This window comes from Lissotriton vulgaris, chromosome 6 (genome assembly GCF_964263255.1).
Source record: "Lissotriton vulgaris chromosome 6, aLisVul1.2, whole genome shotgun sequence".
Taxonomy (NCBI): Eukaryota; Metazoa; Chordata; class Amphibia; order Caudata; family Salamandridae; genus Lissotriton; species Lissotriton vulgaris.
In genome coordinates, this window is record NC_141694.1 from 92529256 (window position 1) to 92541255 (window position 12000).

A 12000-nucleotide genomic window follows, 5' to 3' on the forward strand; every position below is an offset into this window, starting at 1 on the left:
CAGCTAGCCGAGGAAACACACAAATCCCTTAAAAACAAAACCGTGTCATGGTTGAATAGGAGCTGTGGCTTTCCAACAAAATTTGCTACAGAAATTATATCAACCAGAAGGGCAAATTGGATCGGGCCATCTAGGAAGATGTGTAGCGGGGAATGCATAATTGTACATTTTAGACACCCACAACATGTCGCTACTGTTTTGTTAAGGGCAGCCTCTATGTCGTTTGACGCAAATAGTATTTGTGTGCGCCCCTTAGGGTACTTTTACTCACATCTAGGCAGAGCCCCTCCACAAAATGCGAGAATGAGACCGTTTACACTACCCACACTTATCGAGACCCGGCCCTTAGGATCTCCACAGAGCTGTGGGGGAGATAATTACTTTAAATTTGGGTCTAACCTTGTCACTCACAATAGATTTGATGCACTATCTGGATTAAAGTTGTGTGATTGACGTGAGGGTTTGGGGGGGGGGGGGGGGAGACATCTGCAGTAAGGGAACACTTGGAGCCTGAAGAAAACATAATAAGGCCTAAAAATACTTGTTGTAAATCTGAAATTATAAGTAATACTGTGGGGGACAAGGTAAAGATGTTAAGCTGGAACGTTGCTGGGCTACGTTCCAAAAGGGATGATAGCAACTGGCTAAACTTTGTAAAACAATACGACATTGTGGCTCTCCAAGAGACAGGGGATAATGATTGTGACTTCTGGATCGATGGTTTCACATCCTATTTCGTTCCCGCATTGAGATCTCCTGCTGGGAGAGATAGAAGGGGGCCTTATGTTCTTGGTTTCTGTGAACATACGGGGTAAAGTAAAAAGGGTTAACTGTGCTTCCCATAACCTTCTTATTTTGGAAATAAGTTTGGCGAATAACACAAAACTAATCCTGGTGAATTGTTATAACTTGCAGCAAGGGGATTCTCCTAATGAGCATCTTAATTTGTTGTCTGATTTTTTTAAAATTCTATAAGGAGAAGCAAACCACTTTTTGCCATTATATTTTGTTGGGCGATTTTAATGTACATCCTTGTAGTCTTAATTGTCAAATTATTGATATTGATGGACCAGATCTTACATCCCCTCAGCATTTTGAGCATAATTCTAAGGGGGAAGCTCTGGAGATACTCCTGTCCAACAATGATTTGTTTGAGGCAGGGTTCTTCGATAAGAGTGTTCGTACCCTGACGTATGTAGCTAGGGACTGTGAGTCAATAATAGGCTATATATTTCTTTCCTCAGGACTTCTAAAATATGTACTTTTTTATAATGCTATACACTCCACTTTCAGTGACCACAACCCGGTGGTGATTGAATTGATAAATGGATTTTCCTTATTAAATAAAACTGATTTGCCAAAGGTTGTAGCTGAGGTAAAAATAAAAGATCAGGGCAGAAGATTAAACTGGAGTAAGGTTACCCCAGAAGACTTCTTCCACATTATTACGACTAAGGCTGCGCAGGAACTAAACATATGTGCGGACCCACAATCTTGTGGGGGGGATGTAATTACCTCGTATGAAGCCATCTGTTCTCAGGTGGCTAAAGAACTTACAATAAATAGCAAAGAAGGGAAAAATAAACCAGTACAGGGCTGGTTTAATCATAAATGTACCAAAGCACATAATCTATTAAAAAAGGCTCTTAACAATCGGCCTAGGAATAAAGGTTTAGTCGCTCAGCTTAGGAAGGAGTACTCCAGAGTCGTCCTGGCACGGAAAAATGAAATAAAACAAGAAGTGTGGGCTGATCTAACGGATAAAGCGACATTGAAAGATAGTGCCAAATTTTGGTCTATAATTAATACTCCCCTGTTCTCTGGCAATCTGAACTCTGCTTTGGAATTAAATATTTCTGAGGAGGATTGGTTAAGCCATTTAAAAAAAATGTATGGGAGTGATTTAGAGTTGGACATTTTTGAGATTCCCATCACAGATCCCCCAATTATACCTGTAAATTTTAATTTAGGAGAAGTGGTTAAAGCAATAGAGGGCTCCGCGGGGCGTAAGGCACCAGGCTCTGACGGGGTTCCCTCAGATATGTATAAGGCCAACTCCACTTTATATGTCTTCAATACCGCGGCCATTTCAGGATTTCCTAAATCATGGTCGCGATCAACTATAATCCCGGTTTTCAAGAAGGGCCAAAGGGGAGATCCCAGATGCTATAGGCCTATATCATTACTTGACTCCTCCTTTAAAATACTGGGAAAGGTTATATTAGCAAAGATAACAGATTGGGCTCTGGAAAAAGACATACTGTCCGACGCCCAATATGGTTTTAGAGTTGGGAGGGGCACGGAGGACCAATGCCTCAATTTACATCTAATAATATCCAAATATACGAGGGCAGCAAGGGCTCCATTTTCTTGGGCTTTATGGATTTGTCCACAGCCTTTGACCTAGTTAATAGGTCTAGGCTGTGGACTATGCTGCTGGAAATGGGCCTTGACCGGCCCCTCGTGTATTTTCTGGCCGAGTTACATAAAGATCTGAATGCCTCTATAAGGATGACGCAAGAGGGGAAATGTACGGCTAGTTTTAAGTCCGGAAGGGGGGTGCGGCAGGGCTGTATCCTGGCTACCATGCTGTTCACCTTGTATATAAATTCGCTGGAAGCCAATTTGTTAACAGCTACACTCGACATACCGCGTATGGGAGGAGCACCGGTTCCGGTGCTTCTCTACTCGGATGATGCCGTTTTATTGGCAAGGACTCCTTTGGACTTACAAAGACTGCTGGACTCATTTGGGAACTTTATGAACTACCTGGACCTAGTGGTCAACAATGGCAAATCACATATTATGTCTTTAGGGGCTGGTAAAGGTACCGCTAGATCTTTCTATTGCGGGGAAGAAGAAATCACCAAGGTGAAAGTGTTCACCTATTTGGGAGTTGTCTTTGACGACAGGGTAACGTGGTCACCTCAGCTCTCTTTAAAGGTGAATGCTGTGAGAAATTCTTCAGCCACAACAGCAGGATTTGTCAAACGACTGGGGGGGAAACCCTTTAAGGCTATTTTGGTTATATATAAAGCAAAAACTATCGCAATTGCAAAGTACGGGGCAGCTATATGGGGGTACATTAAACCTGACTGTATACAGACAGAAGAGAATAAATTCTTCCGTGCCCTCCTTGGTCTCCCACAATCCACTGCGACCCATTCTGTTCATCTCGAGTTGGGCTTAGGATACATCTCCTATATAATTAAAATAGCCCCAATTTTGTTATGGATTAGAATCTGGTTGAATCTGAATCTTACCCTAAATCATAGGATTCTAAAGGATTGTATTAAACTAGATAGAATGAAGGATATCCAGTGGCTGGCGTATGTAAAAATGTCATCAGAGAAACTGGGGCGTCCTGAGATTTACCTTCATCCTGAATCCTTATGTAAAGCTGACTTAGAGTGGGTTAAGAAAAATTTTGTTAGGCAAAGCGAAGCAGACCGAGAAGCAGTGGAGTTATGCAAATCATCTGTCAGGACCCACTTCTTGGTAATTTCGTCACTAGCAATGCCATCATATCTGTATCGTTTCTAACCCTTTTCACAGATGGCTTTTGACTAAATTCCGTTTCAACCAAATTCACCTGGTATTGTGGGATCTGCAGGGTTGGTTCAGGCTAGAAGACGCGACCCCGTGTAAATGCAATGATTTCTCCGCCCAAGACACCATGCATTTTATGTTCTTTTGCCCTTTTTTTCAAGAAGCCAGAAAAAGGTTTATTTTTCCTCTATTGAAAAAGATGGACTTTATACAATCTAAATTTGCATTATTGTTCCTACAATTGATGGATTCCCCTGAAATCATGTTTAGAGTTGCCAGCTTTCTAGTTGCGTCTGTCAGAAGTAGGAGGGTCAGACAGGCAGCTCTACTGGAAATGTCTAATCATATATTATAAGTCTATGTACATGATTATGGGTCTTTAACAAAGAAGTGGTCCTTTTAAATGTTTTTTAATTGTATTTTTTATTGTATAATACATTTTTATAATATTTTGTATAGTGTATAGTATACTTTTATGATTTTAATGAATTGAATAAAGTGGTTTTACTTGACTTTACTTACCCTATGCTTTCTCTCATATGGACTATGCATGGTTTCCTTGAATTACTGCCTGCCACATTACACCCTCTCTCTGTATTATACTAAACTATGCATAAAGCAAGTATTTAAGACCAAATGTGTTGGAAAGAAAAGGACATTTGAATGCTAGTCCTGAGAAGGTGCTCAGCAGTTTTTTCCAGCGAAACGTGCGTTGACAGGTATTTGAGTCCCCTGGCTAAGACACAACGATGGAAGACTATAAAGAGCAGTTTTCATGTTGGGTTGTTAAAAGAATTCTCTGGGAGGAGGGCTGCGTATTGAATTTGCATGAGAATGTGTGCTTGGTATTAATGGGAGACACGAGCAAGGAGTGGGGTTTGTAGTGACTTTGTTTTTATAAAATGATGAAATACTGGGGAATGTTGTAGAGAGGAAAACATTTTTTGATCATGTTTTTTATACTGTAAATAAAAAGAAATCAAAATTGTATAAAATGAAATAATCTGTCTGAAGGTAGAGTTGAGTCATTGTTTAATGAGCAGGTATATAGGCTCTGCGGGAATTGCTATTGGTAGCTGGGTGGGCTGGAGTCTTGTGTGCTGTGCAAACAGGCACTCAGGCTGGTACACAGTCAAAATATCGAGTAGGAAATATCGACCTACCATAATATCGAGTCTGAAATATCGAAGGAGCATAATATCGAAGGCAAGAATATCGTAGGACAGAATATCGACCCAAGGTAAGTAATATCGAAATTCTTAATATTGATGTAAGTAATATCGAAGTTAGTAATATCGATAGCATATATATCGATGTTACTAATTTCGATGACACTAATATCGATATTTGTATTATTTTATAGTTTTTTATTATGTATGTGTTATATGTTTAACTTAAGTATTTAAAATAATTACTATTATATGTGTATTAATTTTATATAAAAATAAAATAATTTATAAGAAAATTGTATGTTTTAGTACTGGAGCGGGTTGTGGGTTTATAGGGGAATAGGGTGGGAAGTAATTTAATTATGTTAAATTGAATATTAATTAGTAGGATTTAATAATAAATTATAATTAATTGGTAATTTTTTGAAAATAATAGGAAAATAATTTTAAATGTATTAATTGATATATATATGTTCTGTAGCGGGTTGTGGGTTTATAGGCGAATAGGGTGGGAAGTAATTTAATTATGGTAAGTTGATGAATAATTAGTAGGATTAATTAATTATTTATAATTAATTGCTAATTATTATTAATTAATTGAAAAAATCAATTAATTGAATAATTGATATATATTTTCTGTAGCGGGATGTGGGTTTATAGGGGAATAGGGTGGGGAGTAATTTAATTATGGTTAATTATTTAATAATTAGTAGGAATTATACAATAAATTTAAATAATTGGTAATTCATTTTAATTAATAGTTAATTAATTTTAATTATTTGCTAATTATTTTTCATTAATTCATAAATGGATAAATGTGTTATGTTGTGGATAGTGGTTTTATAGGGAAATATGGTGGGAAGTAAAGTAAATTTAATTAATTAATAATGTATTAAAACTAATTGTATTGTTAATAATATAATTGTTAATTAATTATTAATTGGTAATTAAATATTATTAAATGGTATTATTTTAAATTTATTTTAGGTAAAATATATTTTGCTAAGCATGTGTTTTATAATTAAGTATAGGTATTGTATATGGTTTATATTTATTTAATAGTTTATTTTTTTTAAACTACAAAAATCGTTTATTTATAAGTATGTTATTTTAACCCTTATACTATCCAACACTTTCCCTACTGTTGCACTCTCTGGAGTTGGAATAGTATTTTTTACCCCTACGCTATCCAACGCTTTCCCTACTGTTGCACTCTCTGGAGTGGGAATAGTAATTTTTACCCCTACGCTATCCAACGCTTTCCCTACTGTTGCACTCTCTGGAGTGGGAATAGTAATTTTTACCCCTACGCTATCCAACGCTTTCCCTACTGTTGCACTCTCTGGAGTGGGAATAGTAATTTTTACCCCTACGCTATCCAACGTTTTCCCTACTGTTGCAGTCTCTGGAGTGGGAATAGTAATTTTTACCCCTACGCTATCCAACGTTTTCCCTACTGTTGCACTCTTTGGAGTGGGAATAGTAATTTTTACCCCTACGCTATCCAACGCTTTCCCTACTGTTGCACTCTCTGGAGTGGGAATAGTAATTTTTACCCCTACGCTATCCATTGCTTTCCCTACTGTTGCACTCTCTGGAGTGGGAATAGTAATTTTTACCCCTACGCTATCCAACGCTTTCCCTACTGTTGCACTCTCTGGAGTGGGAATAGTAATTTTTACCCCTACGCTATCCAACGCTTTCCCTACTGTTGCACTCTCTGGAGTGGGAATAGTAATTTTTACTCCTACGCTATCCAACGCTTTCCCTACTGTTGCACTCTCTGGAGTGGGAATAGTAATTTTTATCCCGACGCTATCCAACGCTTTCCCTACTGTTGCACTCTCTGGAGTGGGAATAGTAATTTGTACCCATACGCTATCCAACGCTTTCCCTACTGTTGCACTCTCTGGAGTGGGAATAGTAATTTTTACTCCTACGCTATCCAACGCTTTCCCTACTGTTGCACTCTCTGGAGTGGGAATAGTAATTTTTACCCTTACGCTATCCAACGTTTTATATAATTAATTGTAAAAAAATTAAATGTTTATTTTATTTTTTATATTACTTACATTTTATTTATGTTATTGTTTTATGTTTGTAAATGTATTACTAATTTAGAATATATTTTATTAATTTATAATTTAGTAAAATAAATATTAATAATTATTGTTCAGTACATAGATATTATATATTTACTGTATATATTTAATTAATGTATTAATATATATGTATTGTTTATTAATTTTAAACATTAGATACTTTTAAATATGTATATTTTATTTATTAGTGTTATATACTTAATTTTACATTTATATATTAAAAGAAAAAAAATCGATATTTTTAACATCGATATTTTTTACATCTATATTATTTTTTCGATATTTTTGTACTTACCATGTTGTAGATAGGATGTCGATATTTTTGCCTTTGATATTGTTGACTCGATATTCTTGTAGGTCGATATTTATGAGGTCGAAATTCTGTCAGTGATCCACTGAGGCTATGGGGCTAGCTGAACTTTCAGGGGATTCCCAGACTGTCCTCAAACAAGCAGGCTTCTTGAGCACCAGTTGAAACAATCCCAGATGATGTCATCAAGTTTGACCATAAATCCTTGAGGACAGCGTTTTCAAAGCGGACCTAGGAGATAAGATCTCGGAGTACTTCGCGTCCAACGGGGGCACCGCGAGCTCGAGAGCGCTAGAATGGGACGCTTTTAAGGTGGTGGTGAGGGGATACTGTATTTCCAAGAAGGTTGGCATGAGGCGAATTATCCTTGCCGACTTAGATACAGCTGACCGGAAACTCCGCGAGTTGGAACTCCGCCGCCCCGGGCGCCCTGAACTACAGGAACGCACGGCGGAGGCGAAGGAGGCGGTAGCGGCGGAGGTCGAACGGCTGCGCTGTTTCGACTACAAGGCCTACACGGTTAGGTCCCTCGCAGAGGGGGATAGGTCGAGCGCGTTGCTGGCATGGCTAGCCAACCCTACGCGCCAGTCCTCGTTGACGACGTCCATGCGCATGGCGGACGGGACCGTGGTACACACTCAGCCTGAGATTCTGAGCTGCTACCTGCACTACTACGAACGTTTGTACCGTAGTCGCTCTGTCAGAGACCCTGACCTGCTTGATAATTATCTACGGCCCCTGGAGCTCCAGACAGTGGAGCGGGACGTGGCGAAGGCCCTGGGGTCCGACATAGAACTGGGAGAGATCCGCAGCGCCATTAAAAACATGGCGAGGAATAAGACCCCGGGCCTAGACGGCCTTCCGGTGGAATTTTATGCAGCTTATGCTGATCTCCTAGCCCCAAGGTTATTAATAGTATATAGAGAGGCGAAGAGGCTTGGTCGGCTCCCAGACTCGATGTGCGAGGCCTTAGTGGTTCCCCTCCTCAAGCCCGGAAGGGACTCGTCCGATCCGGGGTCTTACCGTCCCTTATCAATGTTGACGGTTGACTATAAAATACTGAGCAGCATTTTGGCTTCGAGGCTGCTGGGTCACATGAGCTCTCTGGTACATGAGGACCAGGCTGGATTCATCCCCAGGCGAAACACGACCATGAACATCCGCAGGTTGTTCCGCCTGCTGGGAGAACCGCTCGTGGATGCCCCGTGCCCGGTAGTCCTATCGGTAGACTTAGAGAAGGCTTTTGACAGCCTGGAATGGGACTACCTGTGCACTGTGTTACGGAGGTTCGGCCTTGGCGAGGGCTTCATCAGATGGACCACGGTCCTATATGCCTCTGCATCGGCCAGGGTTCGGGCGGGCCCGCTAATTTCCTCACAATACCCGGTGGAGAGAGGCACGAGGCAGGGTTGTTCGTTATCCCCGCTTCTCTTTGCGCTGGCGGTGGAGCCACTCGCGCTGCACCTCCGATCGGGAGCCCATTATAATGGCTTGTGGACACCTTCAGGCCCACACTACGTTTCGCTGTATGCAGACGACCTGTTGCTCTTCCTTGAGGACCCGATTGCTGCCCTGCATGGAGCTGCGACGGCGCTCACGACGTTTGGGGAGGTCTCGGGCCTCCAGGTGAACTGGGCTAAGACCTGTCTTTTCCCGGTTCGCAAAGGCACCCCTAGCCCTGTTCTCAGTAGAGAGATTAGATGGGAACCTGACTGCTTTAAGTACCTGGGGGTGTACGTCTACCATGAACCATCTGACCTCCTGGATGGGAACATTGCCCGCGGCACCCGAGCACTGCGGGGCAGTATGGACTTCTGGGCTACACTACCGATCTCGGTGGCAGGGCGGATCGCTTTGCTCAAAATGGTGGCGCTTCCCCGGTTGCTGTATTATTTCCGGGCGCTACCGATCTGGGTCCCACCGGCCACGTTTCGACTATTACGATCAATGATAGTCGGATTCCTCTGGGGCTCGGGCCGCCGAAGGGTGGCCCTCAAGACCCTGATGAGGCCGAAAGCCGAGGGTGGGCTTGCGGTGCCGGACTTTGAAAAATACTACTTAGCGGCGCAGCTCCAGACCTTTACCCAGGAGATAGCCCGGGAATTCCGGGGCCCAGAAGACAGGAGAGGTACGGGTATGGCCAGGCATGTTCTCTCCTTCATAGCGCTGCGACAACGTTTGGCCTTACAGGACTTGTCGCTAGAGGAGAAGACCGTTCGCCTGTGCTGGAACCGAGCTCACGCCCGGGGCCACCTGAGAATACCGTATGCGACCGAAATACCTTTGGGGATGCTGACGGCTTTGCCCCATGGCGGTGATTGGTCACGGTTGGCAAACTGGGAGGACGCAGGCTTACAATTGATAGGTGACCTCTACGAGGACGGGGCGCTATTGCCCTTTCAGGAGCTCATTGATCGCTTCGAGGTTCCTCGCGGCGACTTTCTATTGCACTCGGCCCTAGCCCGGGCGATCCAGGCGCACTGGAAATGCGGGCAGGAGGAACCCCCTATATCTCCGGTGTGCCAATACGTCATGATGTCTGCGGGTACGGTGAAGGCGGTCACTTGCCTTTACGGTAGACTGATCAATGAGGGGCTGACCCCCCTCACTACTCTGAGAACCCGTTGGGAGGCGGACATTGGCAGGGAGATCCCGGAGACGACCTGGTCCCAGCTGGTACGGCGAGCCTGGAAGGGCACACGCCACGCCCGCTTTCAATTGGTCCACTACTACGTACTCCATAGGGCTTATCTGACCCCGGCGAAAATCCAACGATATTTTGCTACGGGCTCGGCAGACTGCCCCAGATGCCCGGCGCCGGAGGCAGACCTTCTCCACATGTTGTGGTCCTGCCCGGGATTGTCCTCCTATTGGATGGAAGTGGGGAAGACCCTGGAGGAGGTGACAGGGAGATCCTTATCGATTGATGCGGCAGTGGGACTCCTACACTGGTTTCCACATACCCCCAAAAACAAGATTACTAGCAAATTCATCGATTTGGGGCTTCTCCTTGCTAAGCGAGAGGTGACCAGGAACTGGAAGGCACGGGCTGGTCCGACAGGGAGCCGGTGGCACAGCGAACTCTTGAAGTGGGCAGTGGGGGAAAGCACACTGAGATACCAGCTAGCTAGGAGACAGCGTAACGAGAAGGCTCAGGAGGCAGCGCTAGAATGGGAGACGTTAGTGCAGGCCCTCAGGGATTATTGCACCCCCAACGACTCTGAAAGTGAGGAAGCAGCTCGCCCCGAGTCCCGATAGACGATTGCACTTTACAGCTCTGTTGCTTTCCTCATGGGTCCTCTCACAGATCCTAATGCGGTTGTTACCGTGCACTGATGGCGGGGTTGGGGAGGGATTGCTTTGGTTTATAGTGTTTTTGAGGGTGGGGTTTACTTTCTGGGTTTTGTAGGCTTGTTTGGAAAAGCAGATGACGGACAGTGGATCATCCGGACCGGCTTCACTTTCCTGCTGAGCCCCCATTGAATTTCGCCGCCCGACCGTAGTGTTGTGGGCTGAATGGCTGTGTAAGAGTACATACTGCTGGGGGACGGAGGGTTGCGTTTCATTGATTTTATCTGATCTATAATGCTGGTCGAATATGTAACGATTTACTGATTCCTGCAATAAAAATATATTTAAAAAAAAAAAAAAATCAAGTTTGACCATAAGTGCCACCTGCCTCAGGGGGTCGTTCAAAGGCCCCTGGTAGGGCGTGCCTTAGCTAGATCTTTTGACAACATTAAATTTCAAGCCTTTTTTGCTGTGGAGTTTCTGCCTCAGGCTCCCTGCGAATCACATTCATGTCCTCCTGTGCAAGATCCTGCCTTCTGCTAATTTCCTGAGTCCTTGAGAAGGAGGGGAGAGGCATGGAGAGTCTTGTACTTTGATCTGCTGAGCCGGAGCATCTACCGTTCTCTCAGTCTACCTCTTTGGACGGATCTCCTTTGTCAGCAACAATACAGAGTCCTGCACCACATGCTCTTGAAACCAGCTGAGTGCCTTTACATATCCACCAGAAACAGCGTTACTGAAGGTAAGTAGTTTTTAATTGTCACATTCAATTTGTTAGTTTTTTTGCTAGCTTTTTCCAAGCATTGTCAAGACCAATAGAACTGACTTTAGGCAGCATTTGTGCATGTCTGTGTTTTTTTTTTTAGAGACTTTTTTATAGCGCAAACTAGACCCGAGGCATTGGGTATCGGGGCGCTTTACATGAGCACCAGTTTTGTTACAGAAGGGCACCTTCATTTTTGTTAGGCACGGGGAAATTAAGTGATTTGCCAAGAATCAAAGGATGTTGAGTGTTGTTGGTGAGACTTAAACCTGGTTCCCCAGCTTTGAGGTCGACCGATCTAGTCGTAAGGCTATAACCTCTCCCTATGTTTGTTTGCATTCACACATTATAGCCTGACCTATTAGCTTTGAGAGTGCAGGTTCTTAAGAGGACCCTAGCTTTGATAGACCTAAATGTCACTGTGGTTACTACTGTCATTTTAAATGGTGTAAACAGCCTCCTGACAGTTGAGATGGGTCACTGTAGTTCCTTTCTTATAGAGAGCTGGAGGGTCCCATTCTTCCCAAAACCACACTAATAGTTTTTGTCCATATTCTCAACTAGTGCTGCATAGATGTCTGTCTGAAGACATGTTTCACGGCTTTAGTAAATGATATGTAATCCTTTATATAACTGCTGCTTTTGCCTTGACAGTCATTTTTGTGTTTTCAGGTTCCAAAGAGTCAGGCTCAGAAGGATACAACAACCTATGCCTTAGCATGCATTATCAAGCTGTGTCAGGACAATCCCACTGTTATCCTGGTGAGTGAATCATCATACAAAGTATGAACTCAAGGCAATCGTACAGACTAGAAG

The 12000-nt window shown here is 43.1% G+C and overlaps 1 protein-coding gene across 3 annotated transcripts in view; it reads left to right on the forward strand.

Annotated features, from left to right (window-relative positions):
- Positions 1 to 12000, forward strand: part of LOC147706848 (exportin-5-like) — a 1626836-nt gene that overhangs the window by 558436 nt on the left and 1056400 nt on the right. For all 3 annotated transcript variants that reach the window (XM_086926008.1, XM_086926006.1, XM_086926007.1), the window contains one exon: positions 11857 to 11946. In XM_086926008.1, coding sequence (XP_086782134.1) covers positions 11857 to 11946 — 90 coding nt within the window. The remainder of the gene's footprint in view (positions 1 to 11856; positions 11947 to 12000) is intronic.